The sequence below is a fragment of the Dipodomys ordii genome, unplaced genomic scaffold (assembly GCF_000151885.1).
Source record: "Dipodomys ordii isolate 6190 unplaced genomic scaffold, Dord_2.0 Scaffold76, whole genome shotgun sequence".
Classification (NCBI taxonomy): domain Eukaryota; kingdom Metazoa; phylum Chordata; class Mammalia; order Rodentia; family Heteromyidae; genus Dipodomys; species Dipodomys ordii.
The window spans coordinates 9452919-9475803 of record NW_012267292.1 but is presented as its reverse complement, the minus strand read 5'-3'; the positions used below and the strand labels follow the sequence as shown (position 1 = coordinate 9475803).

General features: G+C 37.0%; 1 protein-coding gene across 2 annotated transcripts in view; it reads left to right on the top strand.

Annotated features, from left to right (window-relative positions):
• Nucleotides 1-21797, top strand: part of Mpp6 (membrane protein, palmitoylated 6 (MAGUK p55 subfamily member 6)) — a 51222-nt gene extending 29425 nt beyond the window's left edge. Inside the window, exons 10-12 of one of the 2 annotated variants that reach the window (XM_013024467.1) lie at nucleotides 12061-12263; nucleotides 13171-13299; nucleotides 20576-21797. In XM_013024467.1, the coding sequence (XP_012879921.1) occupies nucleotides 12061-12263; nucleotides 13171-13299; nucleotides 20576-20752 (509 nt within the window). In that variant the 3' untranslated portion in view covers nucleotides 20753-21797. The remainder of the gene's footprint in view (nucleotides 1-12060; nucleotides 12264-13170; nucleotides 13300-20575) is intronic. The other variant, XM_013024468.1, reaches the window with a different exon arrangement.
• The last annotated feature ends 1088 nt before the right edge of the window (nucleotides 21798-22885 follow it).

Sequence of the window (22885 nt, the reverse complement as noted above, 5' to 3'; positions counted from 1 at the left end):
TTCTTACTACTCTTAAGATATAAAGATAATTTTATTTTGACTACTCTTTATTTTAAAAAAAAAAAATTATTGTTGGGGCTGGGAAGTTGGCTCAGTGGTAGAGCGCTTGCCTTGCATGCCTGAGGCCCTGGGTTCGATTCCTCAGCACCACATAAGCAAAAAGAAAAAAGCCAGAAGTGGCACTGTGGCTCACATGGTAGAGTGCTAGCCTTGAGCTGAAGAGCTGAGGGACAGCGCTCAGGCCCAGAGTACAAGCCCCACGACTGGACCCCCAAAAAAAATTATTGTTATTATAAAAGTGATGTACAGAGGGTTAGTCAGGTAGAGAGTACTTTTATTTTTGGACAATGTCATCCCTCCTCACACTCTGCCAGTTTTTCCTTCCCATTCCTACCTATAAGTTGAGTAGTTCATTTTCAATGTAGTGTCTAGTGAGTACCATTTGAATAAAAAGTTTTAAAACTAAACACATATACCTGAGCATGATGGCATAGTATTATAGTCCCAGTTACTCAAGATGCTGACACAGGAGAATTCCTTGAGTTCAAGACAAGCCTTAAGACAAAGCTGTCTCATGTGTTTTGACTACTCTTAAGATACAACGATAACTTTATTTTCAGTTGGTTCAACTTCATGAATAGTCTTCCCTCCACCTAGCAACCCATAGAGGTTTTTTGTTTTTGATTTTCTTTTTCTCTTTACTTGACTTTTATGTGAATGGATGTTATAATTCTTTGTTGTTGCTCTCTGAACCAAAATGTATTTATCCACTAAGTCATTCTTGTCTCAGAATCCTGTGTGTTCCATGCCCAGCTGTTAACACTGGAGCATTTCCTTTTGATCTCATATTGGGTTGAAGCTGTCATTCATGGATATCCTTTTTTAGAGGGGAAGAAGTAGGACTAAAGTTTGAACAACTTGCTAGGCAGGCATTCTACCACATGCAAGCCGTTCTTTATATTATTTTGGGGATCGGATCACACATTTTTATCTGAGTCTGACCTCAAACTATGATCCTACTACTTTTGTCTTCTGCTTAGCTTAGCTTATAAATGCCTGCCACCATGCTCAGTTTATTGGTTGAGATTGGGGTTAGGGATCTCATTAACTTAGTTGCCTTGAAACTAAATTTTCTCAATCTTTGTTTCCCAAGTAGCTGTGACCATAAAAGCATGTCATCAGACTAAATCCCCAGAAATGCTTTCTATTTCTTGCTTGGTTTATTGCCATTTTCCCTGCTGGGTTTGTCTCAATAGAACTGTGTAGAATATAATTTTATTATCTGCATTTTAAGGGGTATGTTTTCTACCCTCAGTTTAGTTGATTGCTTAGCTGAGAATAGAAATTTTGGCTTATAAAACTTAAAAGATGTTATTCCTGAATCCAGTTCTGTTGAAAAATTAATGTCCTTCTAGTTCTTATTTTCTCAGATTTTTCTTTTTTTAGGGGGGTCCGATCGTGAGGCCTGAACTCTGGGCCTGGGTGCTGTCCCTCAGTTCTTTGGGTCAAGGCTCTACCACTTGAGCCACAGCACCACTTCCAGCTTTTTTCTTTTTGCTTATGTGGTGCTGAAGAATCGAACCCAGGGCCTCAGGCATGCAAGGCAGGCGCTCTACCACTGAGCCACCTTCCCAGCCCCTCAGATTTTTCTTTCACAGATATTTAAGCTCCATTGTTTTACTATTTTTCAAAGTATTCTAAAATTTTATTAATACATCTAAATGCTGCATCTTTTTTCATTTACTGTGATGATTGGTGAACATAGCAAGCATGAAATTCATGTTTTCAGTCCTGGACAATTTTCTTATTATTTCTTGGTTGATTTTTCCCTGTTTTCTTAAAGATTCATTAGCCTGAGATATTGGACATCCTGAATTCTCTTCTCAGTCTGTACGTTAAGGGAGAAAAAAACCCAACACATCATCTGTGCTTTCAGAGTTTGGATTGGTTTTGTTTTGCCTTTTGAAAGATTACTTTAACAATCAGTATTTATCTTTTTTTTTGTTTTCTTACCTCTGTGTTGTGTATCTTTTTCTTTCCTATTCCTTTTTTCTTTTTTTCTGTTATGCTAGCTCTTCTGTACCTTTAAGAATTCTAAATATAGTACTTATTTTTTAAATACTTGCATAGGCTACAGTCTCTGGTTGTTTCTCCTGGTTATTGTTGTTGTTCCTATTTGCTCATGGTAGATCTGTTTTTCCTTTTATGCTGGACTGATCCCAGATTGTATATCTAGACTTAAAAGTAAAACATTAGAACCAGTGATACAGTTCTGTATGCTTTGGGGTAAGTCTTGCCAGTTGGCTGAGCTTTATTTTAGCGAAGAGATAAGGAATTAGCTGCTTTACTGGAAGAGCGCAAAATATTTGTACAAGAAATTTTATTTTGTAATTGTTGCATTTTTCCAGATAATAATCCTGTTCCTCAGCAGGATTATTATTTACTGAAGATAAAGAAGGGAATAAGATGCAAATTACTTGCTCTATATGCACAATAAGTCCCTCTCAATTGTAAGTTTTATACTAAAAATCTCTTCAAGGTTCTTTTGGAGTAAATCCACTTTGTAACTCCCTTTCTGCATCTTTATGGCTTCTGCCTGAACAACTATTGTTGTGTCTCATGAACTTTTTGTATGCTGTGATTTTGTTTTCATTCATCTTATTCTCTGTCCATTCTTTCTCAAAAATAGATTAAAAATAAATGGATTTTGTGGTCCATTTTTCTCTTCACATAGATGTCTACAGGGATTTTTAAACTGTTAATCTAGGAATATACAACTGTGCAACACAGATTAATTAGCCAGATCTAATAATAAACTGTTTTCTCACCATTACTATCGTGTTGCAACCCTTCATCCCTTCAAAATGACACTTAACCTTACCTGAACAGTTACGTGGGAGAAGTTATGTAGGGGAACTAGAGACCTACCTTGTTGGCCAGAAGTAAAAGAAAAGAAAAACCAGCCACTCCCTGGGTTTTTAACCGAGTGATTACTTTGTCATGTCCTCTTCTTTTGGTGCTGTTCTTCAGCCCATCCACAGTAGCTGTCAGTAGATTTCCATTAGCCACGTGATGCTTGCTCAGGTCATTGGAACTTACCACAGTGCTAACCATTTTCCCATCAGTACTTCCTAACACACTCAAGGCAAACAGGCCTTTCCTTCTTTAGGGTTATGGACAGGCTGCCCAACAGCTAGATCTCTTGGGGTCTGGGCAGCTCCATCAGTAACTGTTCATCAGGCAACACCATCTCCATCTCAAAGTAATTTTTAAATTTGCTTATGATTTGTGATTTTTACCAATAGGTTATTTAGAAGAATATATCACTTGCGCTCCACATGCTTTTTTAAAAATTATTTGACTGCACTTGGTCACCTTCCCTCTACTCATATGCCATATATTGTTAAATTTTTACTATTTCCCCTAATATTGATAACAATTTCATGGTGGTTATAGAACATGTGTGATCTTATTTCTCCTAAATTTATAGAGAATTGTTTTATGTCTTGGAGAATAGTTTCATGTGCACTTGGGGAATATATGTATTCTGTTGCTCATTGGATATCTGTCAATTCTAGTTGGTTATATTTTTCAAGTCTTTTATTTCCTCTTAATTTTCTTTTATTTCCTTTAACTATTTGTTCTCTCCACCATTGAAAGTATGGTGTTAAGGTCTTCAGCTATTTGGGGTTTGCATATTTCATCCTTCAGTCCTGTCAGGTATTTCAGGAGTTTGTTGTTAGAGGAATACTTGCTTATGGTTGTTTCATCTTCTTGATAAAATATTCCTTGTTCCTATTAACTTTTTTTTGTCTCAAAGGCTATGTTGTTTGATGAGTATACAGCTCTTCAGATTACTGTTTGTACCGTGGGGTTTTTTTTCAATCCTTTTAGTTTCAGTCTAATATTTGTGTCTTTAAATATAAAGTGCCTTTCTTAGGTAGCATATTTGTTGGGCCATGATATTTCTTTTTCAACATATTGTGCCAAACTTTGCCTTTTAGAATTTGTATTGATTCAACATAAGTACTTATACAGTAAATATCCATCAAAATTTGCCTGATTGTTTCCTCATAATTACATTCGGGTGATACATTCTTAGAAATACAAAAATTATATTTTAGCATATTGCATATCACTAGTGCATCTGGACTATTATCTTGTCAATGTGTCTCATTAATATTAGTGTTGACAATTGATTTAAGTTTAGTGTCTAGTAAATGACTCCTCTATAAAGGTAACTGTCTCTATATGTGACTGACAAGTAATCTTTTCAGAAATACTTTGAAACTATGTAACTGTTCCCAGCAATTTTTTTGGGGGGTCCGGTTGTGGGGCCTGAACTCTGGGCCTGGGCCCTGTCCCTCAGCTCTTCAGCTCAAGGCTAGCACTCTACCACTTGAGCCACAGTGCCACTTCAGCTTTTTTCTTTTTGCTTATGTGGTGCTGAGGAATTGAACCCAGGGCCTCATGCATGCAAGGCAAGTGCTCTACCACTGAGCCACCTTCCCAGCCCCCCCAACAAATTTTTACCCAGTGATTTTAGCATCTGGCCATAATTCATTAATTTAAAAGCTTTTTCTAAATTTGAGGAAACAGCTTCAATCTATCTACCCAAATTCCCTCTACTTTGTTAAAACACATTGATAAACTTTATATCTCTGCTGGTTAGAAACTAATTTGTTGAATTTTTGAAGTCAAACAGCAAGGAGCCCAGTTTTTATCCAACCACAGATACTCTATCAGATCTTTTCTCCCCTTGTAAGTTTCATTTTCAGTTCTTTGTATGATTTTGTTAAATGATAGTCACTTTTAGTTGTTTTTAAAAAGGCTAGTCTCATTGAATACTTTAGTCTTGGCTAGTTCCCAGGTTCTTCTTTCTTCACAGCTCATTCCTGATCAGCCTGCCCTTTCTCTTTTTTATCCACCTCTAATGTTTTTTGGTTTTCCAAGCGCAGACCAAGAAGAAGTGGGCACTAAAGGAAAAGAGACAAAGTATTGTCATTTGAGACCTGGCCTGTTGAAGTTCGTCATGTCTTGAATGTTCAAATACTGTCTCTTCAGTGTGGCCAATTCAGAGCTTGTTTAGAAACTCCACGGAGAGTTTTGTATTGTTATTGCTCAAGCAATAGTGTTTTATACAACTAGAGCCTTTGCCAAAGCTTCTGCCAATAACTTCAAGAGTCATCCCTGCCCTGGTTCCAAGATACCTCACCTCCACTCAAGACACTTGATAATCAGGATACTCAGTGCCACAGTATTCGCATGTGTTCCATGCACACCCATGCATACTTGAAATTGTCTCTTGATTATTTATTATACCTATAAATAAAACTCCAACATAGCTGCAAGCAGTTAAAAAGTAGTTTAAAAGGCAGAAAAAAAATGTATACATGCTCAGTATAGATGCAGGAGATTTTTTTTTTAATCTGTGATTAGTATTTTCCATCTATGATTGGATTAATAGTTGAAGAACCTGTGGCTGTAGAAGGCTGTTTTCTTTTTTTAACTTGTTTTTCTGTATTTCCATACATAGCATCTTCAGCAGAATCCACACATGCTATCTTTTGGATACTCATATACATATATTTATTAGCTTACTGGAAAGTCATTCTGACTTTGTTAAAACACAATAGGAGTACAAGCTACCTCACTGCCAGAACAAGTCATCATGAAAAAGATGATATGCATTGCTCTGTGAACCTATGACTCACTACTTCAATGACTCCTTTCTGAAAATACACAAAGTGGAGGGATTAGGTAAATGACCCATGACCAGGTTGACTATATTTTGATAACACAGAAAGTTGAGACTATAGATCCTTGACATTCTCTAGCACCTTCTAAGACTTGAATGAAATTCTGAGACTGCAATTAAAATACCATTCAACATTCTACTTATAAGCATAAAGAAAACATTCAAATCTTCCAATTATGGAATTCACAATTACAGAATTATTATCACATTTTTTCCTACTTGGTGTACTCCTTTTTCTTCAAACCTCTCAAGCTTGTCTCCCATGCCTTTGGTTTTTATTAGTACCTCTCCCAGGAACATTCTGCCGGCCAGATGTTTGCATGCCAGGCTGTTACTTGTTATTCAAGTCATGTTCTCAGAGACCTTCACTGACCATTCACTAGGATAGTCTATTAGTCTCTAGTATACCTAACATAGGACTTAAATTCCTATTTGTTGTTTAATTACTCACATGGCTCATGTTTAAAAAGATCCATAATAACAGAATTTGTCTTTTAGTTTAGACTAAGGTCTGCAGTAACATGGGTCTATAGTATGTGGTCTGTAGGGGCTGGGAAGGTGGCTCAGTGGTAGAGTGCTTGCCTTGCATGCAGGAGGCCCTGGGTTCAATTCTCAGCACCACATAAGCAGAAAAAGCCAGAAGTGGTGCTGTGGCTCAAGTGGTAGAGTGCTAGCCTTGAGCTAAAGAGCTGAGGGACAAAGAAAGAAAGAAAAAGTATGTGCTCTGTAAATACTCGATAAATTAGTAAACATCAGTATTTTTCCTATGTCATTAAGATATCTGGGAAAACATTAATATTACAACACAATGATATAGAGGTCCCAATTCAAAAATGGGCAAATGAGACATTGGCACCTGGCTCATGCCTATAATCCTAACTACTCTGGAGACTGAGATCTGAGGATTGTGGTTTTGGAGCCAGCTCAAGCATGAAAGTCCTTGAGATTCGTATTGTCAGTTAGCCACCAAAAAGCTAGAAGTGGGGCTGTGGCTCACATAATAGAGGGTTAGTCTTGAGCCATGTGTTCAAGCCCCAGGGCTGGCACAAAAGGGCAGTGGGAACAAGGGCTTATTAATAAATAGACATTTCTTCAAAAACTATTAAAAAAAAAAGTATGGGGCTGGGAATGTGGCTTAGTGGTAGAGTGCTTGCCTGACATGCATGAAGCCCTGGGTTTGATTCCTCAGTACCACATAAACAGAAAAGGCCATATGCTGGGAAGGTGGCTCAGTGGTTAAACGCGCTTACCTTGCATGCCTGAGGCCCTGGGTTCGATTCCTCAGCATCACATAAGCAAAAAGAAAAAAGCCAAAAGTGGCACTGTGGCTCAAGTGGTAGAGCGCTAGCCTTGAGCTGAAAAGCTGAGGGACAGTGCCCAGGCCCAGAGTTCAGGCCCCATGACCGGACCCCAAAAAAAAAAAAAAAAGAAAAGGCCAGAGGTGGTGTTGTGGCTCAAGTGGTAGAGTACTAGTCTTGAGCAAAAGAAGCTCAGGGACAGTGCTCAGGCCCTGAGTTCAAACCCCAGGACTGGTTAAAAAAAAAAAAAGTCAAGTATGCACCTGAAAAAGATATTCAGTATCATTAATAGAAATAGGAAAATGCAAATCAAGGGTGCAGTAAAATATCACTACATACTTACTAGCATAATACTTGTATTTTTTCAAAAGAATAGCCAGTATTGATGAAGACGGAGAAATATCGGAACCTTTGGTACATTACTTTTAAGGAGGGTGCCCCAAAGCATGTATGTAAAAATTAAACATACAGTTACCATCTCATGTAGTAATTTCACTTCTCAAAACAGAATTGAGAAGATTCAAATAAGTATGTGTACTCTAGTGTTCATTACATTATAATGTACAGTAGTCAGAAACAATTGACCATCAATGGATGATAAGATAAACAATATATGATGTGTATATGATAAAATATTATGCAGCTTAGCAAAGGAATGGGATTCTGATACCTGGTGCAATTGAATGAAATAGGAGTCCCTAGAGTTTGTGAAATGGAGATTAAGGATGAAATAGTGCTGACCAATGACTGGGACCACACATAGTGGAGAATTACTATTCATGGGGCCAAGTGTGGGTGATAAAAGGTTCTAGAATGAATAGTGCTGGTGGTTGCACTGCAGTGTTAATGTACTAAATGTACTGAATTGGAGTAAGAATTGTTAGAATGGTCTCTTTTATGTATGCTCTACTACCATAGAAAGTTGAACACTTTTAATAGTTTCTTAATATTTGAACATTTATAAAATTTATTAAAAATTATTACTTCTGTTGTTCTTTTATGTGGGTTTGGCAGATAGGGAGGCTTTTGTTATAAATGATTATGATTACAAAGTATGTATATAAATCTTATAAAAGTATTAGATCAAATGGTATATATACATATTCAAGTTTCCTGATTTTATAAAGTCACATTAATTTCAGAAAGATGTTTTATCTTTAACAGACAAAGTCTGTCAACACCCCCCCACCTCAGCCTCACAAGTACTAGGATTTCAGGCATGTACACAACATATCAGAGGCCCGGCACCTTAATTTTGAGTGAAGATTCAAGTCTAAATTATGTAGAAGAAATTTTGTGTATCCATACATTAACTCACATTTCTTTATATAATTACTCTTTTTTTGTGTGTCAGTACTGAGGCATGAACTCAAGGCCTCTAGATCTTGCTCAGCAATTTGCTCAAGATTGAGCCATACCTCCAGTTCTGGCTTTTTGCTGATTAACAGGAGATGAAGTCTCTCAAATTTGTCTGCCCAGGCTGTCTTTGAACTGTGATCCTCCAATCTCAACCTCCTAAGTAGCTAGGATTACATGCATGAGCCAGCAGCACCCACCTTATAATGATTTCTTTAAATCATTTACCTGGCTTTTTATAGCACACAGATTAAGACAGACAAGTTTTTCTAATTGGCCGTTTTGATACATATGTACATTATATAATGACCACATTGTATTAGCATATCATCATTTTTTGTGGTAAGAGCATTTAGAATTCACTCTTAACTAGTCATTTCATCACCATATTATGGAATATCGTAATTTATCCCTCCATTAGCCGAATATCATCCTTTCCTTACACTCAGCCTGGTAATCAGAGGCTGGTCTTTTTTTTTCTGTGAGTTTAAATTTTTGAAATTCCACTTATAAGTCAGAATGTACAACATTTGTCTCTGCACCTGGCTTACTTTGCCTTAGCCTAATACCCTCTATCATGTTGTTACAAATTCCCTGGTTTTTAAAGGCTGAATAGCATCCCATTGTGGTTATATACCTTTTTTTTTTTTTGTCTAGTTGTCAGTTGGTGGACACAAGTTATTTCCATATCTAGCTGTAGTGAATAGGGGTATAAGTGAACACAGGAATGCCCAAGTCTCATTTCATATCCTTTGGGTGTGTGCCCTACAGTGGGAGTCTGGCTGTTGCTAATGTATAATACACAGTGTTGTATGAGACACTATCAGGTGATACAGATGATATTATATTAAGTGTTTAAAATATTTAATATGTTACAAAATAATCATAAAGTAGAAAAGCATTGTTATTTCAGGAAGACAAACTATCTTTTAAATCCTATTTTCTCTTTAGGAATGATTTCTTGAACTTAGTAAACTGAAGAAGTGTTTTATTGTTGATTTCTTTCCTGCTGAAATTTAGAATTTTGCCAATCATTTACAGAAACTGACTTCTAAGAAATCACGTTATATAATTACTTGCTTAGCATATAATCACAAGGAATCAGTTGTACTCAATTCTAATTTCTATCTTTTAGGAATGGGAAAGGGTATAAATATGAGGCAAAAGGGTTTTAAATATGAAGTTTTTGTTTTACGTTTTGTTTTAAGCATGTTCAGTAAAGAGTGAGGTTGTACTTAATCATTTGTAAACATTTTATCAAGAATTAAGGTTCTTGCCATTGATAAATGGCTCACATCTATAATCCTAGCTACTCAAGAGTCTGAGATCAGAAGATCTTGGATTGAAGCCATCCTAGACAGAAAAGTTAGTGAGACTCCATCTCCAGTTAACCAGCTAACTGCCAGACTGGAGGTATGGTTCAAGTGGTAGAGCACTAGCCATGAGCAGGCAAGCTGTGTGAGAAAACAAGTTCCTGAGTTCAAGTCCCAGGCCTGCCAAAAAGAGAAAAGGGAAGGAGTGAGGGAGGGAGGGAGAAAGAAAGAAAGAAAAAGGAAGGAGTGGCTATCAACATGTTGAGGTATGACACAATGTACATTATTATTTTGATTTTAAGCAGCACATTCCCATACATGGTTTCACTGGAGGGCTTCACAAAAATGAAACAAAACAAAAACATTATTTTAAAGATTATGTTCAGATACTGAGCCAAGTCTCAATATGTATTTGCATAGGAAATTTCAAGTTGCCTTAGAAATTTTATCATACCACATTTGATGGATTTCAGAAACAGGGATCGTATTATTTTGGATGGAAAGTTAATTATTCCAGAGAAGAAAGGAGGACAAAAAGAAATCCTGTACAAATGATGTCTTAAATTTTGAAACTGCCAACTTTTTATTTAGATTACTTTGTACTTAATGATTTGGTTGGATATACATTCTGCATTTTTAAGTACTTAATATAAAAAGGATAGGTGTGTTTTGTGTTTTTTTAGTTAGTCATGGGGCTTGAACCTGGGGCTTGGGCATGGTTCCCTAAGCTCTTTTGCTCAAAGCTAGTGCTCTGTGTACACACACACACACACACACACACACACACACTCAAAGCTAGTGCTCTTCAGACACACAGACACACACCACATGCTCAAAGCTAGTGCTCTTCATACACACACACAGAGCCAGGCTCAGAGAAGCTTAAAATAATACACAATAAAATCTCTACATCTTTGCAATAGTTTGAAAGATGGTAGTAGTCCATTCCACCAAAGACTTACATGTCTAAAATTACTCTAAAATATACAAAGAGATCCTCTTCTGAGTTTGGACCTAGGCTAGTCCCTCATTCACAAAGCATATGACAGGAACAGTAGGTGAGGCTTTAGGCCATAACAGTAATGAGGTGGCTAACTCCATCTTTGAAGTTTGGGAAGATCAGTAAGTGGGAAGCTAAAAGGCAGGTGTTCAGAGAAGTTAAAGAGTAGATAATTTGTAGACAAAGTTACATTTCTGAAAATTGGTATTACAAACTAAGAAATGGCAAACTTTGCCCACCTTTTGGGTACTCAGGAAATAGTAAAGTAGAAAGAAAAGATATATTCTTTAAGGAAAAAGACATGTGCTGATCAATTGGAAAAGATACGTGCAATGGGGCTCAATTACTAAGATTCATATAACAGTAGGCTTAACTTAGGACTCTGCTTCTAGGTAATAATTTTTTGAGTGTCAAAATGTCTTTTCCCCCTCATTTTTATTAACATCAATTAGTTATACAACAGGGTTTCATTTGACATATTTGTATACACAGTGTCCCTTGATGGGACTCAACTATTCCATCACTCTCCCTCAGCCCTCTTCCCCCCACCCCATATGTGGTGCTGAGGAATCGAACCCAGGGCCTCATGCATGCAAGGTAAGCGCTCTACCCATGAGACACCTTCCCAGCCCTCCCTCAGCCCTCTTCACAAACCGGTTTCACCAAGCTTCATTATTCCATTTCCATACATGAAGTTTTTTGACCCTCCTTCTCCCTCTCCATTCTCTCTCTAAAGTCACATTTTTATATAAACTTTATATTGGTTATTACCTCTTAAAACATTCTTCTGAGTCAGAAGTAAGCAAATATTTTCTGCTTAAAGGCCAGGCCACAATAGAAAACATTTTAGACTTTGTAATTCATCTATTCTTGTCACAAAAACTCTGTAATTTAATGGGAAAGAAGCTATAGAAAATGCATAAATGGGGGCTGGGAAGTTGGCTCAGTGGTAGAGCGCTTGCCTTGCATGCCTGAGGCCCTGGGTTCGATTCCTCAGCACCACATAAGCAAAAAGAAAAAAACCGGAAGTGGCACTGTGGCTCAAGTGGTAGAGTGCTAGCCTTGAGCTGAAGAGCTGAGGGACAGCGCGCAGGCCCAGAGTTCAGGCCCCACGACTAGACCCCCCCAAAAAAAGAAAAGAAAATGCATAAATGAGAATAGCTTGTGGCCCCCCCAAAAAATTTATTTACAAACATAAAGCTGGTCAGATTTAGCTAAAAGGTGTAATTTACCAACCCCTGCACTAAGAAAAATCATACACACTACTTTATGTACATTAGTCTTAATTTTATACCTTATAACCTCTGTACAAATTTGGAATGTTATTTTACTTAGTTACTTCACGGAAGCCAAGGGAAGATGAAAAAGATGGCCAAGCATATAAATTTGTGTCACGATCAGAGATGGAAGCAGATATTAAAGCTGGAAAGTATTTGGAGCATGGGGAATATGAAGGAAACCTCTACGGAACGAAGATAGACTCTATTCTTGAAGTTGTCCAAACTGGACGGACATGTATTTTGGATGTCAACCCACAAGTGAGCTGCATAGATTCCAAAGCTGTTTTAAATTTTTTATTTCCTGGGAAGTTTTTGCTTCTACATATGCTAGATGAGAGTGTTTGCTTTCTTAAACAGAGACAACTTTTTCTCTCTTAACTTTCGGTAACAGAGAACATCATTATGCATCGATAGTTTGTTAAGTAAATAATTATCTGATCAATTAGCCAGTAGGGCTTTAAATAGCAATAGAAATCTTGTGATTAAATAAGTTTAATGTTTTACTTGTTTATGTAATACATGAGTGCATATGTCAGGAAATACTAAATTTAAAACTCAAAGCTGCAACATAAGGAATCAATTCTCTTTCCATATCTATCTTACTCACCCCTTCCGATTCCGCTGCACTCAGCTCAGCCTTTCTACTCAGATAAAGAAGTACTTAGTGTATATCTTTCTAGTCATTTTAGAATGCTGTAAATGCAGATATATACAGACTATAACTGATTTTCTATTTTTTGTCACTTTATATAAGTGGACTGATAACATGCAGATTCTTTAGCATTTTTATTCTTGATCTCTTCATTGTCAGTTTCTGAAAAGCTGTTTTTATTCGTTGTAGTAGCTGCATAGAATTTCATTGAATGTACAGTCACTTAATTCTGAAGTTATTTCTGCTTTTTCAATATTAACAGAAATTGACAGCTCTCTTAGAGTTTACATCAATCATTTTTCTGTTAATTTTTACACTTTTCAAGAAGAGTGAGACCAGATTCACAACAAAATGGACCACTGTTTCAGGAAAGTAGGGTAGAGTGAGGGCAGATGGTAAATGATATCCTTAATTCTTAGAGCTAGAGCAGGTAGACTTTGGTTTACGCTAAATGACAGTGTACTTTAGATTCTAGTGCTCTATACATTGGTTTCTAATTATGCTTCTACCCAGGCACTGAAAGTGTTGAGGACTTCAGAGTTCATGCCGTATGTGGTCTTTATTGCTGCCCCAGAGCTGGAGACACTGCGTGCCATGCACAAGGCTGTGGTGGATGCAGGGATCACCACCAAGCTTCTGACAGTAAGTGCTGCTTTGCAGGCAGGCAGTTTTATTTTCCCCAGATTGTTTCCTTTCTCTTTTCATCTGAGTATGCTGCATTCCATCTAATAGTATCTAAACATACTATACAAGATATTATAGAATAAAGATTAATTCACTAGACTTAGTTAGAATGTGGAAACAGTGTTGCTTTTAATTGAGAGTCCTTATTTTATGTATTTTTTTATTTATCGGATATGGGACTTGAACCTGGCCTGGACGCTGTCCCTCAGCTCTTCAGCTCAAGGCTAGCACTCTAACTTGAGCCACAGCACCTCTTCCCATTTTCTGTTTGGTTTGCTGGAGATAAGAGTCTCACAGACTTTCTGCCTGGGCTGGCTTTGAACCATGATCCTCAGATCTCAGCCTCCTGAATAGCTAGGAATACAGGCGTGAGCCACAGGTGCCTAGCAAGAATCCTTACTTTAAAACAAAAGTTGTGGGCTGGGAAGGTGGCTCAGTGGTAGAGCGCTTGCCTTGCATGCATGAGGCCCTGGGTTCGATTCCTCAGCACCACATAAGCAAAAAGAAAAAAGCCAGAAGTGGTGCAGTGGCTCAAGTGGTAGAGCCTTGAGCTGAAGAGCTGAGGGACAGCACCCAGGCCCAGAGTTCAGGCCCCACGACCAGACCCCAAAAACAAAACAAAAAAAAAAGTTGCCTGTCTTTTATAAAAAATGAAAAGCATTATACTAAGATATGCATATTAATTCAGCCCTCTCAGTTTACTAATAAGGAAATGAGGCCTCAAGATGTTTAACAAACATGTTCATCCGATGCCTTCTTTCTAGTAGGGTCCCATGTTCTCTGTTTAGTTTCTGTGACAGGCTTCTCTTTTCATATTGTAGAAAAGAGAAAGATACATTCACAAAAAGGCCAAATGACCCTCCTGTGCCTATCCCCTAGCTTTAATAATACCTAGCCATTCTTGTTTCCATTCTCTCTGTTTTCTCCATTGGCTTGATTTATTTTGAAGCAAATTTCTGATATCCATGGCATCTATACTTTATTATTTATTTCTAAAACACAAGAACTTCTTTAGAAACAAGATCATAACATTACTAATTTAAAAAAACAGTATTATAATGTTAATATCTCTTCTATGTTTTAATTTCTAAACCTTAGAATTTTTTATAGTTGATTTGTTCTAACCAGGGTCCAAATAAGATCAACACATTGCATTTACTTAGTGTCTCCTTAATCTCTTATTTTTTTCAGCTTAATTGATGTATAATTGATATCTCTAAAAGTATCCAGTTGATAAGTTTGGGCATATGCATGCATTCATGAAACCTATCAACCAAAATACTGATGTTCTTTAAAACTTCACACTTTTCCTGTGCTTCTTTATAAAAATCCCTGTACCACCATCCCCCGCTTCACTTTGCTCTTCCCATCCTATATAGCAGATAAGGTGCCTTCAAATCAAGTGATCTAAGTCCTCTTAGCTCTTTTTTTTTTTTTTTTTTTTGGGTTCAGTCATGGGGCCTGAACTCTGGGCCTGGGCACTATCCCTCAGCTCTTCAGCTCAAGGCTAGCGCTCTACCACCTGAGCCACAGCACCACTTCCGGCTTTTTTCTTTTTGCTTATGTGGTGCTGAGGAATCGAACCCAGGGCCTCAGGCATAGAAGGCAAGTGCTCTACCATTGAGCCACTTTCCCAGCCTGTCTCTTAGCTCTTTTAAATTGCTCCATCTCTTAACTTTCTGAAATATACTTACAATAAATACTTAATGTTGTTGTCTACTACTAACTGTAATGTTACCAGTTCTGGGCCACTTGGAGTAAATAACTGATTTTTCTCATTGTGGGCTGTATTTTCCTCCTTTTTTTTTCCCCCATACCTGTCCTGGGGATTGAGTTCAGGACCTGGGCATTGTCCCTAAAATTTTTTGCCTCAAGCCTAATTGTTTTATCAACTTGAGCCACAGCTCCACTTCTGGCTTTTTTTTTTTTTTCTGGTCATTTGGAGCCAGGAGTCATGGACTTCCTGCTCAGACTAACTTTGAACCACAGTCTTCAGATCTCAGCCTCCTGAGCAGCACTTGGCTTCTTCCTACTCCTTAAAAAAAAAATTATTGTCCTTAAGTAGTTGTATAGAGGAATTTTAGTATGTCTTTGCAGCGCTGATCTTTTATACTAGGCATGAATTTTCTAAGTTGCAGTTATTTGGAATTACCCTTTTTCTCAGGTCTGGCTTTTTAAATTCTCATTCTAGGGCCCATTATTTTCTACTGTGGATGAGACCTGTTTGGTGCTCTATTTCTATATGGCCAGTAAATTTTCAGGGTTTCTATTCTGATAGGAACAAATATGTTCTCATATGGTGCTGTTTTTTGTTTTGTTTTTACCTCTGATGTTCTATTCTTAACTGTCTCCCTTGGGCTCTTCCTGGGCTCCCCATCTAGAAACTCTTTTCAAGGCATTAAACTGGAGTAATCTCAGAGTACCCTTCATTTCGTTCTTCTTTCTTTACGATCTCTGGCCTTCATTGCCTGATGTAGTTCTTTCAAGGTAGTGTTTGACATTTTTACCCATGGTAGGTTGCCATGTGGCAGCATTAGTCTAGTTCTTGTTATGCTACCTTTTAGGTCTCTTTTAATCAATAAGTTCCCACTAGATTTCTCTGTGTCCTCTCTTTTGACACTGTGATTGATTTGTTCAAAACATTAAGTCATTTGTCCTATAGGGTCTTCCTCATATCCATTTGTTTTCCATAAACTTACTGGTAGACAGAGAGGCCTGGTCAGAATGCTTATTCAGGTTTGCTGCTTGGTTTTTGAAAAGTCCATTTGTAATTAGCACTTGTTTCATTACATCATTAAGCATATGTCAGGCTCTCTTCTGTGATAGGGTCAAACAATGGGTTCAGAGGTTGTGTGATCTAGAAAGTTCCCTAGTAGCATTTCACTTAATGATTTCAACAAATTTTAAACCTTTACCTGAATCAGTTACGTTTTTAGGGGTGGCAAAGTAATAATCTAAATTCATTATTCTTTAATTTATAAACCAGAGCACTTGTGTGTGGGTATGTGTGTGTGTATATATGCCTAAATTGGAGCTTGAACTAAGGATCTTGTACTCTTACTTAACTTTTCACTCACACTGGCACTCTGTCACTTGAACCACATCTCCACTTCCAGCTTTTTTTTGGCTAGTTAGTTGGAGATAAGATTTGTGTGTTTAAGCCAAATTCAGACTTTGTCAGTTCTCAAGCTTCCTCGGTAGCAAACTGTGCTCCAACCAAAGCAGTTCTTAAAACCAAGAAGAGCTTTTCCCTATTGGTTTCTTATTCTGAATACAATTCATATGGGAAAAGCCGAGTACATGGCTGATACTGTTGCTTTATAGGTCATCTATCTTTTAGAGTAATATACTTGTTCCCTCAACCTCCATGTGACTGATTGTGGCTAGTTTTCTTTGGTTTTTGTTTATGGAATGCGTGGATTCAAATTTACTTGATACGCTTTCCTTACACTCTATTGTAGTAATCTTCTTCATACTCAAATTGCCCTACCTTTTTTATTTTTCCCCTAGTATTCCTAAGGCTTGAACTCAGGGACAAAGCACTGTCTATGAACTTCTTTGTTCAAGGCTAGTGCTCCACCACTTGAGTCACAGCTCTACTCCTGACTTTTTAGTGATTAGTTTGGGTTAAGAATCACACAAATTTTACTCTCTGGGCTGTCTTTGAACTGCGTTCATCAGATCTCAGCCTCCTTAGTAGCTAGGATTACAAGTGTGAACAATTAGCACCTAGCTAAATTGTCCAGTCTTTGACCATTATAAGTATATATTCATTGACTTGACACCTTTATCAACCTGATGATTTTCGCTTCCTTGATACCTTACATGAGAGATATTTCACGCTTTACTTGTATTTCTATTCTAGACCAGGAGGCAGCTATCTCCCTGTGTTGCTCAGGTTCCTTAGAGTAACTTATATTTTAAGACTAAAAAGAGGTGCACATTGTCATAGGGTTAATCATTGTTTTGTTTTGTTTTTGTCAGTCATGGGGCTTGAACTCCAGCCTGGGCGCTGTCTCTGCGCTCTTCAGCTCAAGGCGAGTGCTCTACCAATTGAGCCACAACACCACTTCCAGTTTTCTAGTGGTTTATTGGAGATAAGAGTCTCAAGGAGTTTCCTGCCCGGGCTGGCTTTGATCCACAGTGGCCGTGATCCACAGTTCTCAGCCTCCTGAGTACCTAGGATTACAGGCGAGAGCCACCAGCCCCAGCTAATCATTGTAACTAGGCCTTTTTATGTAGACAGAGCTTGAGATATGCTTCTATCATACTTTTTCAATTCATATTGATATTCCCAAACTTTTCTTCGTGAACTTTCAATTCCTTCTTTCTTCTCAACACTGGTGGATAGTTAGAATATTACACAGGCTATTTGCTTTATGCCTTGTATGCACACAACAGTCTGAGAGTAAGTACATCAACTACTATCCCATGGTTACTGTGAAGATTCCCCTACCCACACACACAGATTTCTTTCCAGTATATTCTGCTAAGTATAGTCAGCCAAATCATTCTGTTGTAGTATGTCTTGCAGTACTTCCTCTTTGTATTTTTGGATCAGTTAATTATTCTTTTTGATGTTTAAATTATCCTGCTTTCAACTAGAGGTAAGCGCATTCAACTTGGCCTCTGAATCTGTTTAATATAACCCATTAGTCTTTGCTTCTTAGAATGACAGGCTGTTCCAGATTGTTCTTAGACAGTTTCTGGCCCATACTTGGAACCAGCCACACAAATACCCTGATCCCTTTTAGTGGGAAATAGTTCTCAGAGATAATCTTAAGTGTGCTAAGGGTATGCATTCAAGTCAGATAGGCTTCATTCCTAGGCTAGTCTGTGGTCTGAAAAAGGATTTCTTTTTGTTTGTTTTTTTTTAATGAACATCATTAGTTCAACTTCATAGTTTCATTTCAAATTTCACATTACGTTTATTTCTTTGACCCTATATTTGCCTTTTTATCTCTTATGCTGGAAGTCTTGGTTTCTGATGACATCAACCTAATTAATTTTATAAGTGTCTAAATATAGAAGTACACATATATAATTTTCTTAGTAGAAAGTTTTCTTAGCTATTCATAGGCTATATCTCACTAGATACTGTCATTTTATTTTAAAATCATCAAAATAATTCTTTCCCATGTGATTAAGCACCAGCCGGAAACACTGGGTTGTTTCATCTCTGCTTTAAATTTTTCAGTATGGTTTTTTTCCACTTGAATTTAATTTTGTTGTACAATTTTATACATTTTCATAGTTGGAATGCAAATCTTAAAAAAAAATAATTTGTATTTCTGTGTTCTGTCCACTCTGTTCTTTTCCACCCCCATATATAACTATTTGGGGTAACGATTTTTACTGTTTTAAGTGTGTATGTGTATTTCTCTGGATTATTATATAAAATAGAGCTTATTGGGCTGGAGGTATAGCTCAATGGTAGAACTTACCTAACTTGTAGAAGACCTGAATTCCATTCTCCTCGCCACACATACACTCAAAAAGTAAGCTTGGGTTTTTTTTTTTCTTTTTTTGACATATCAACAAATGACTATAATAGTTAAGAATTGCTTTCAGCTTGAATAGTAGCCTGATACTATTTCTATAGCCAAGATATTTTACTTGTTTCTTACTTTCAAATCTCTCTTACTTTCAAACTTACTTTCAAGTCTCAGTGGAAATTTGTAAGGATTTAGGTTCCTTGGCCTAGTGGCAAAATCCACTTCTCTCTCTCAAAATAGGTGTTTTCACTTATTTTGATGAACTTTATAGACCACAAAGCTATGACTTCTCACCTACTTTATACCTCAGACATTGTAAACTTGAAAAAAAAAATCTCTATTCATTTCAACCCCTTAACTTACATCTTCTAAGCCTGTATTATATGCATTTACTCAAGCTAAAAACCTAAAAGAAGCTTTTATTTCATTCTAGTTATTCAGATAATCTGATTATTTTATCACCAAAATAAATTTCCAGGCTGGCGTCTTTACCATGTCCTTTACCACTGTTACAATCCAGGTAGAGGTAGCCTTCCCACCCCACCTCTCACCCTGCCCCAGTTCCAGGACTTGAATTTAGGGCCTGGGTATTGGTTCCTTAGCTTTTTCACTCTACCAGTTGAGCCAGCTTTTTGCTGGTTAACTGAAAATAAGAGTCTTACGGACTTTCCTTCTCAGGCTGGCTTTGAACTGTGATTCTTAGACCTTAGCCACTGGAGTAGCTAGGATTACAGGTGTGAGCCACCCACACTGAGCCCAGGTAACCATTTTCTCTGACTGGATCACAGCCACCAGTCTTCCTGCATTCACTCATATGTCACATTTCAACCCGAGACCCTTATCACATCTAGCTGTTCATGACCTTGCCTCAACCTACAACCCTCCATCTCAGTCTCTTAAATATTCTAGGGCCATTTCCTTTCTGGACTTGACACTGCTGAATCCTCTGCCTGGAATGTTCCTTTTACTACATATATGACAACTTCCTTATTTTCTCTTGCTTTTTGGTAAACTGTCCTTTGCTCAATGTCTTTCCAGTCACTCTGTCTCAAGTTGATCTCTTAAAATTCTTTGCCTTTGTTTCTGTTATAATACCTTTTATAACTCGCAGTTTGTATGTGTTTATTTGTCCATTATCTGTCTCTTCCACAGCAGACAGGAGCCTTCTCTGTCTTACTCATTGTTATTGCTACCGATTATGAAACAGCAGGAGCTCAAGTAAATATTTGTAGGATATAGAGTCATGGAATTTTATGAAAAGCTCTACTTGCTCATACAGAACCCATTAGTTTAGTTAGGTGGCTTGCATGAACTACATAGCCCATAAGATAAACATCTTTTGAAAAGAATCTGAAACCTATCACCTTCAATAATTCTTTTATTACCTTAGATACACCCTAGGCAGTCTTTTAATTAGGAATTCTATCTTCATGTCAGCAAAACAGAAGGTAAGGAATACCCAAAGTACAAATATAAATGTAGATGGAAAAAACTAAGAGATGAAAAAATGCTATTTTTAATACTGAATAGCTTTTAAAGATTAATATCAGAATCATAATAAACAAGTTGACCTCTTGCATTGAAACTCCTTTGTGTAACTATTTAAAGATTAAAAAGTACAATTTTAGAAAGGATTGTAATAAACATGTATCTGCTGGATCTATGTCTTATTTGCTTTTAGAGTTTGAACAAGTAAATATGCATTATAATATGAACATTATCTTTTAAAACTTTTACAGGATTCAGACTTGAAGAAAACAGTGGATGAAAGTGCCCGGATTCAGAGAGCCTACAACCACTATTTTGATCTGATCATCATAAATGACAATCTAGACAAAGCCTTTGAGAAACTACAAACTGCCACAGAGAAACTGAGAATGGAGCCACAGTGGGTTCCAATCAGCTGGGTTTACTGATGATACAATAGGCTAACAATTAAAATAAAACTAGTGACTCAACAAATAAACCTTCTGCTGAGAGAATACATGCACAGATAGAAGATAATCTGCCCAATCAAGGCATTTTTATTGTGTAGAATGAAATAACAGTACACTATTCTGAATTTTTATATAAAATGTGGTTGAGAAGGTGTACTAATATATAATTTATCTTAATTTTTCTAACTTTTTATGGATAATCTTTCTATTCATATCACATAAAGAAATGCGTTGAAGCATTTTGTATGTTTTGATTTAGTGCCCTTTTTCATCAAAGGAATTTTCAGATCATTCACTCTTAACATTGGTCTCACATTTTCACTGTGATAATGAATACTTGAAATAGTTTTGTAAAGCTGTCATCTAGTTCAGTAACTAGTGAAGGGTCAGATGCTCTTATTAGAAGAAAATAGTAGTTATCAACCTTTCCTTCTTAATCAGAATTTTACAGAAGCAGGATTTGAAAATCAGTGCTATGGCTACTCTCCTACCATCTAAGTCTGATATCAGAAAATCCTTCCAGTGTCACGTATTTTACATTATTTCAGTGATTGATTGCTAATTTATACAGTAAGATTAGCTTTTTCCCCCTCGTTTCTAAACGAGTGAAGAAATGAAGAGCAATTGCACTCTCTTACAAGATTATTCTTTTCATTTGTTGCTGTGACGTGCTGATGCTAACTGACATGTATAAAATCTTGAGCCAGGTCATGCACACTGAGAGAGTGCCTTATCCTGGAAAATACAAATTCATACTTTTAAGGGTATAGTCAGTAAAACTGTGCCTCTGCAAATGTCTGTGCTGTTTAAAGATGGCTCTAAGTTTACCATTGGAAGTGTTTTTGTGAAGGATCCCTGATTTTTGAATGTGATGTTAGTGTTAGGGTACTTGTTATCTTTGTTGTATGAGGAAATCAAATCCATTGAATAATATACAAAAATTAGACATATATGTCTGTTTTATATATACACATAGTGGGTACATTATATAATATGTATCATATTTTATATACATCATAAAATATGTATTATAATGGTTTGAGGGTTTTGACATTTCTTTTAGGAAATGTACTTTTTTGCTGATAACTAGGGAAAAGCTCTTTTTAGATGCATTGATTGCCATAATATAAAAATTCCCACATTTACCTCTGTCTTTCCTTTAGGACTTTCACATGGTATAATTTTTTTCTGAAAAACATTTAGAGGTCCAGATCATTGCTAACAACTTAACCGTATTCTGTGTCACTTCCACCTTTTCATATACAGTTTTCATACTTTAAAAAAGGGTTAGGTATTTAAATATCGATGAGACTCTTTGGTGACAGATGATACCTGGCTACTGTATTTGTTTAAAGTGGAAATCTTAATCTATAGCATTTTTGTTTGTTTTTATGGGTTTTATAGCCAGAATACAAATTCTTTTCCCAAAACCTAAAAATTCCCCTTTTAATAGCATTGGAAAGTGCTAAACTATATTTGCTCCAAAATCTTGGCTTTTTGAAACAACGTAAATGAAAGCACACTACTGAGGTGAAAGCCTGTGACCTAATATTTCAATACACCATATGTTTAAGAGAAATATCAGTTCCACACGCCCAGGAAATGGATCGCGTTTCCCTAATGTACCTGCATACTGCTGCAGGAAAGCTCTTCACACAGCTTTGGGATGCCTAGAGCAGCACAGACGCTTATCCACAAAGTATTTCTACAGCTCTGCTGTGCTGAGGCCAGGAGGTTCAGAGGCCCCACCTCAGGATTTTTCCAGGTAATGTAATGAAGGAAATGTGTCCTCCTCTTACAGGAAAAGTCTGAATTAGTCAACTTCCTTATAATAGCTTTACTGAAGAAAAATGGTTTACAGTGATACTGAATAAAGGTAAACAAGGTGTGCTGATACGTAACACCTGAGGATTCCTGTGGCCAGATGAGTGTCCACATCCAGCACTCAGCATGACTGTTCATGTACATGTCCATTTTCAAACATACGGTACAGATAATACTCATGGAGGTGATGTCCCTCTGCATTCTCTCTACATTTAGCTGTAGCAAGCAGACTACGTTTGATGCTGTATAAGTAGAATTTTTACCTTTATTATAGCCTAATTTTTATTA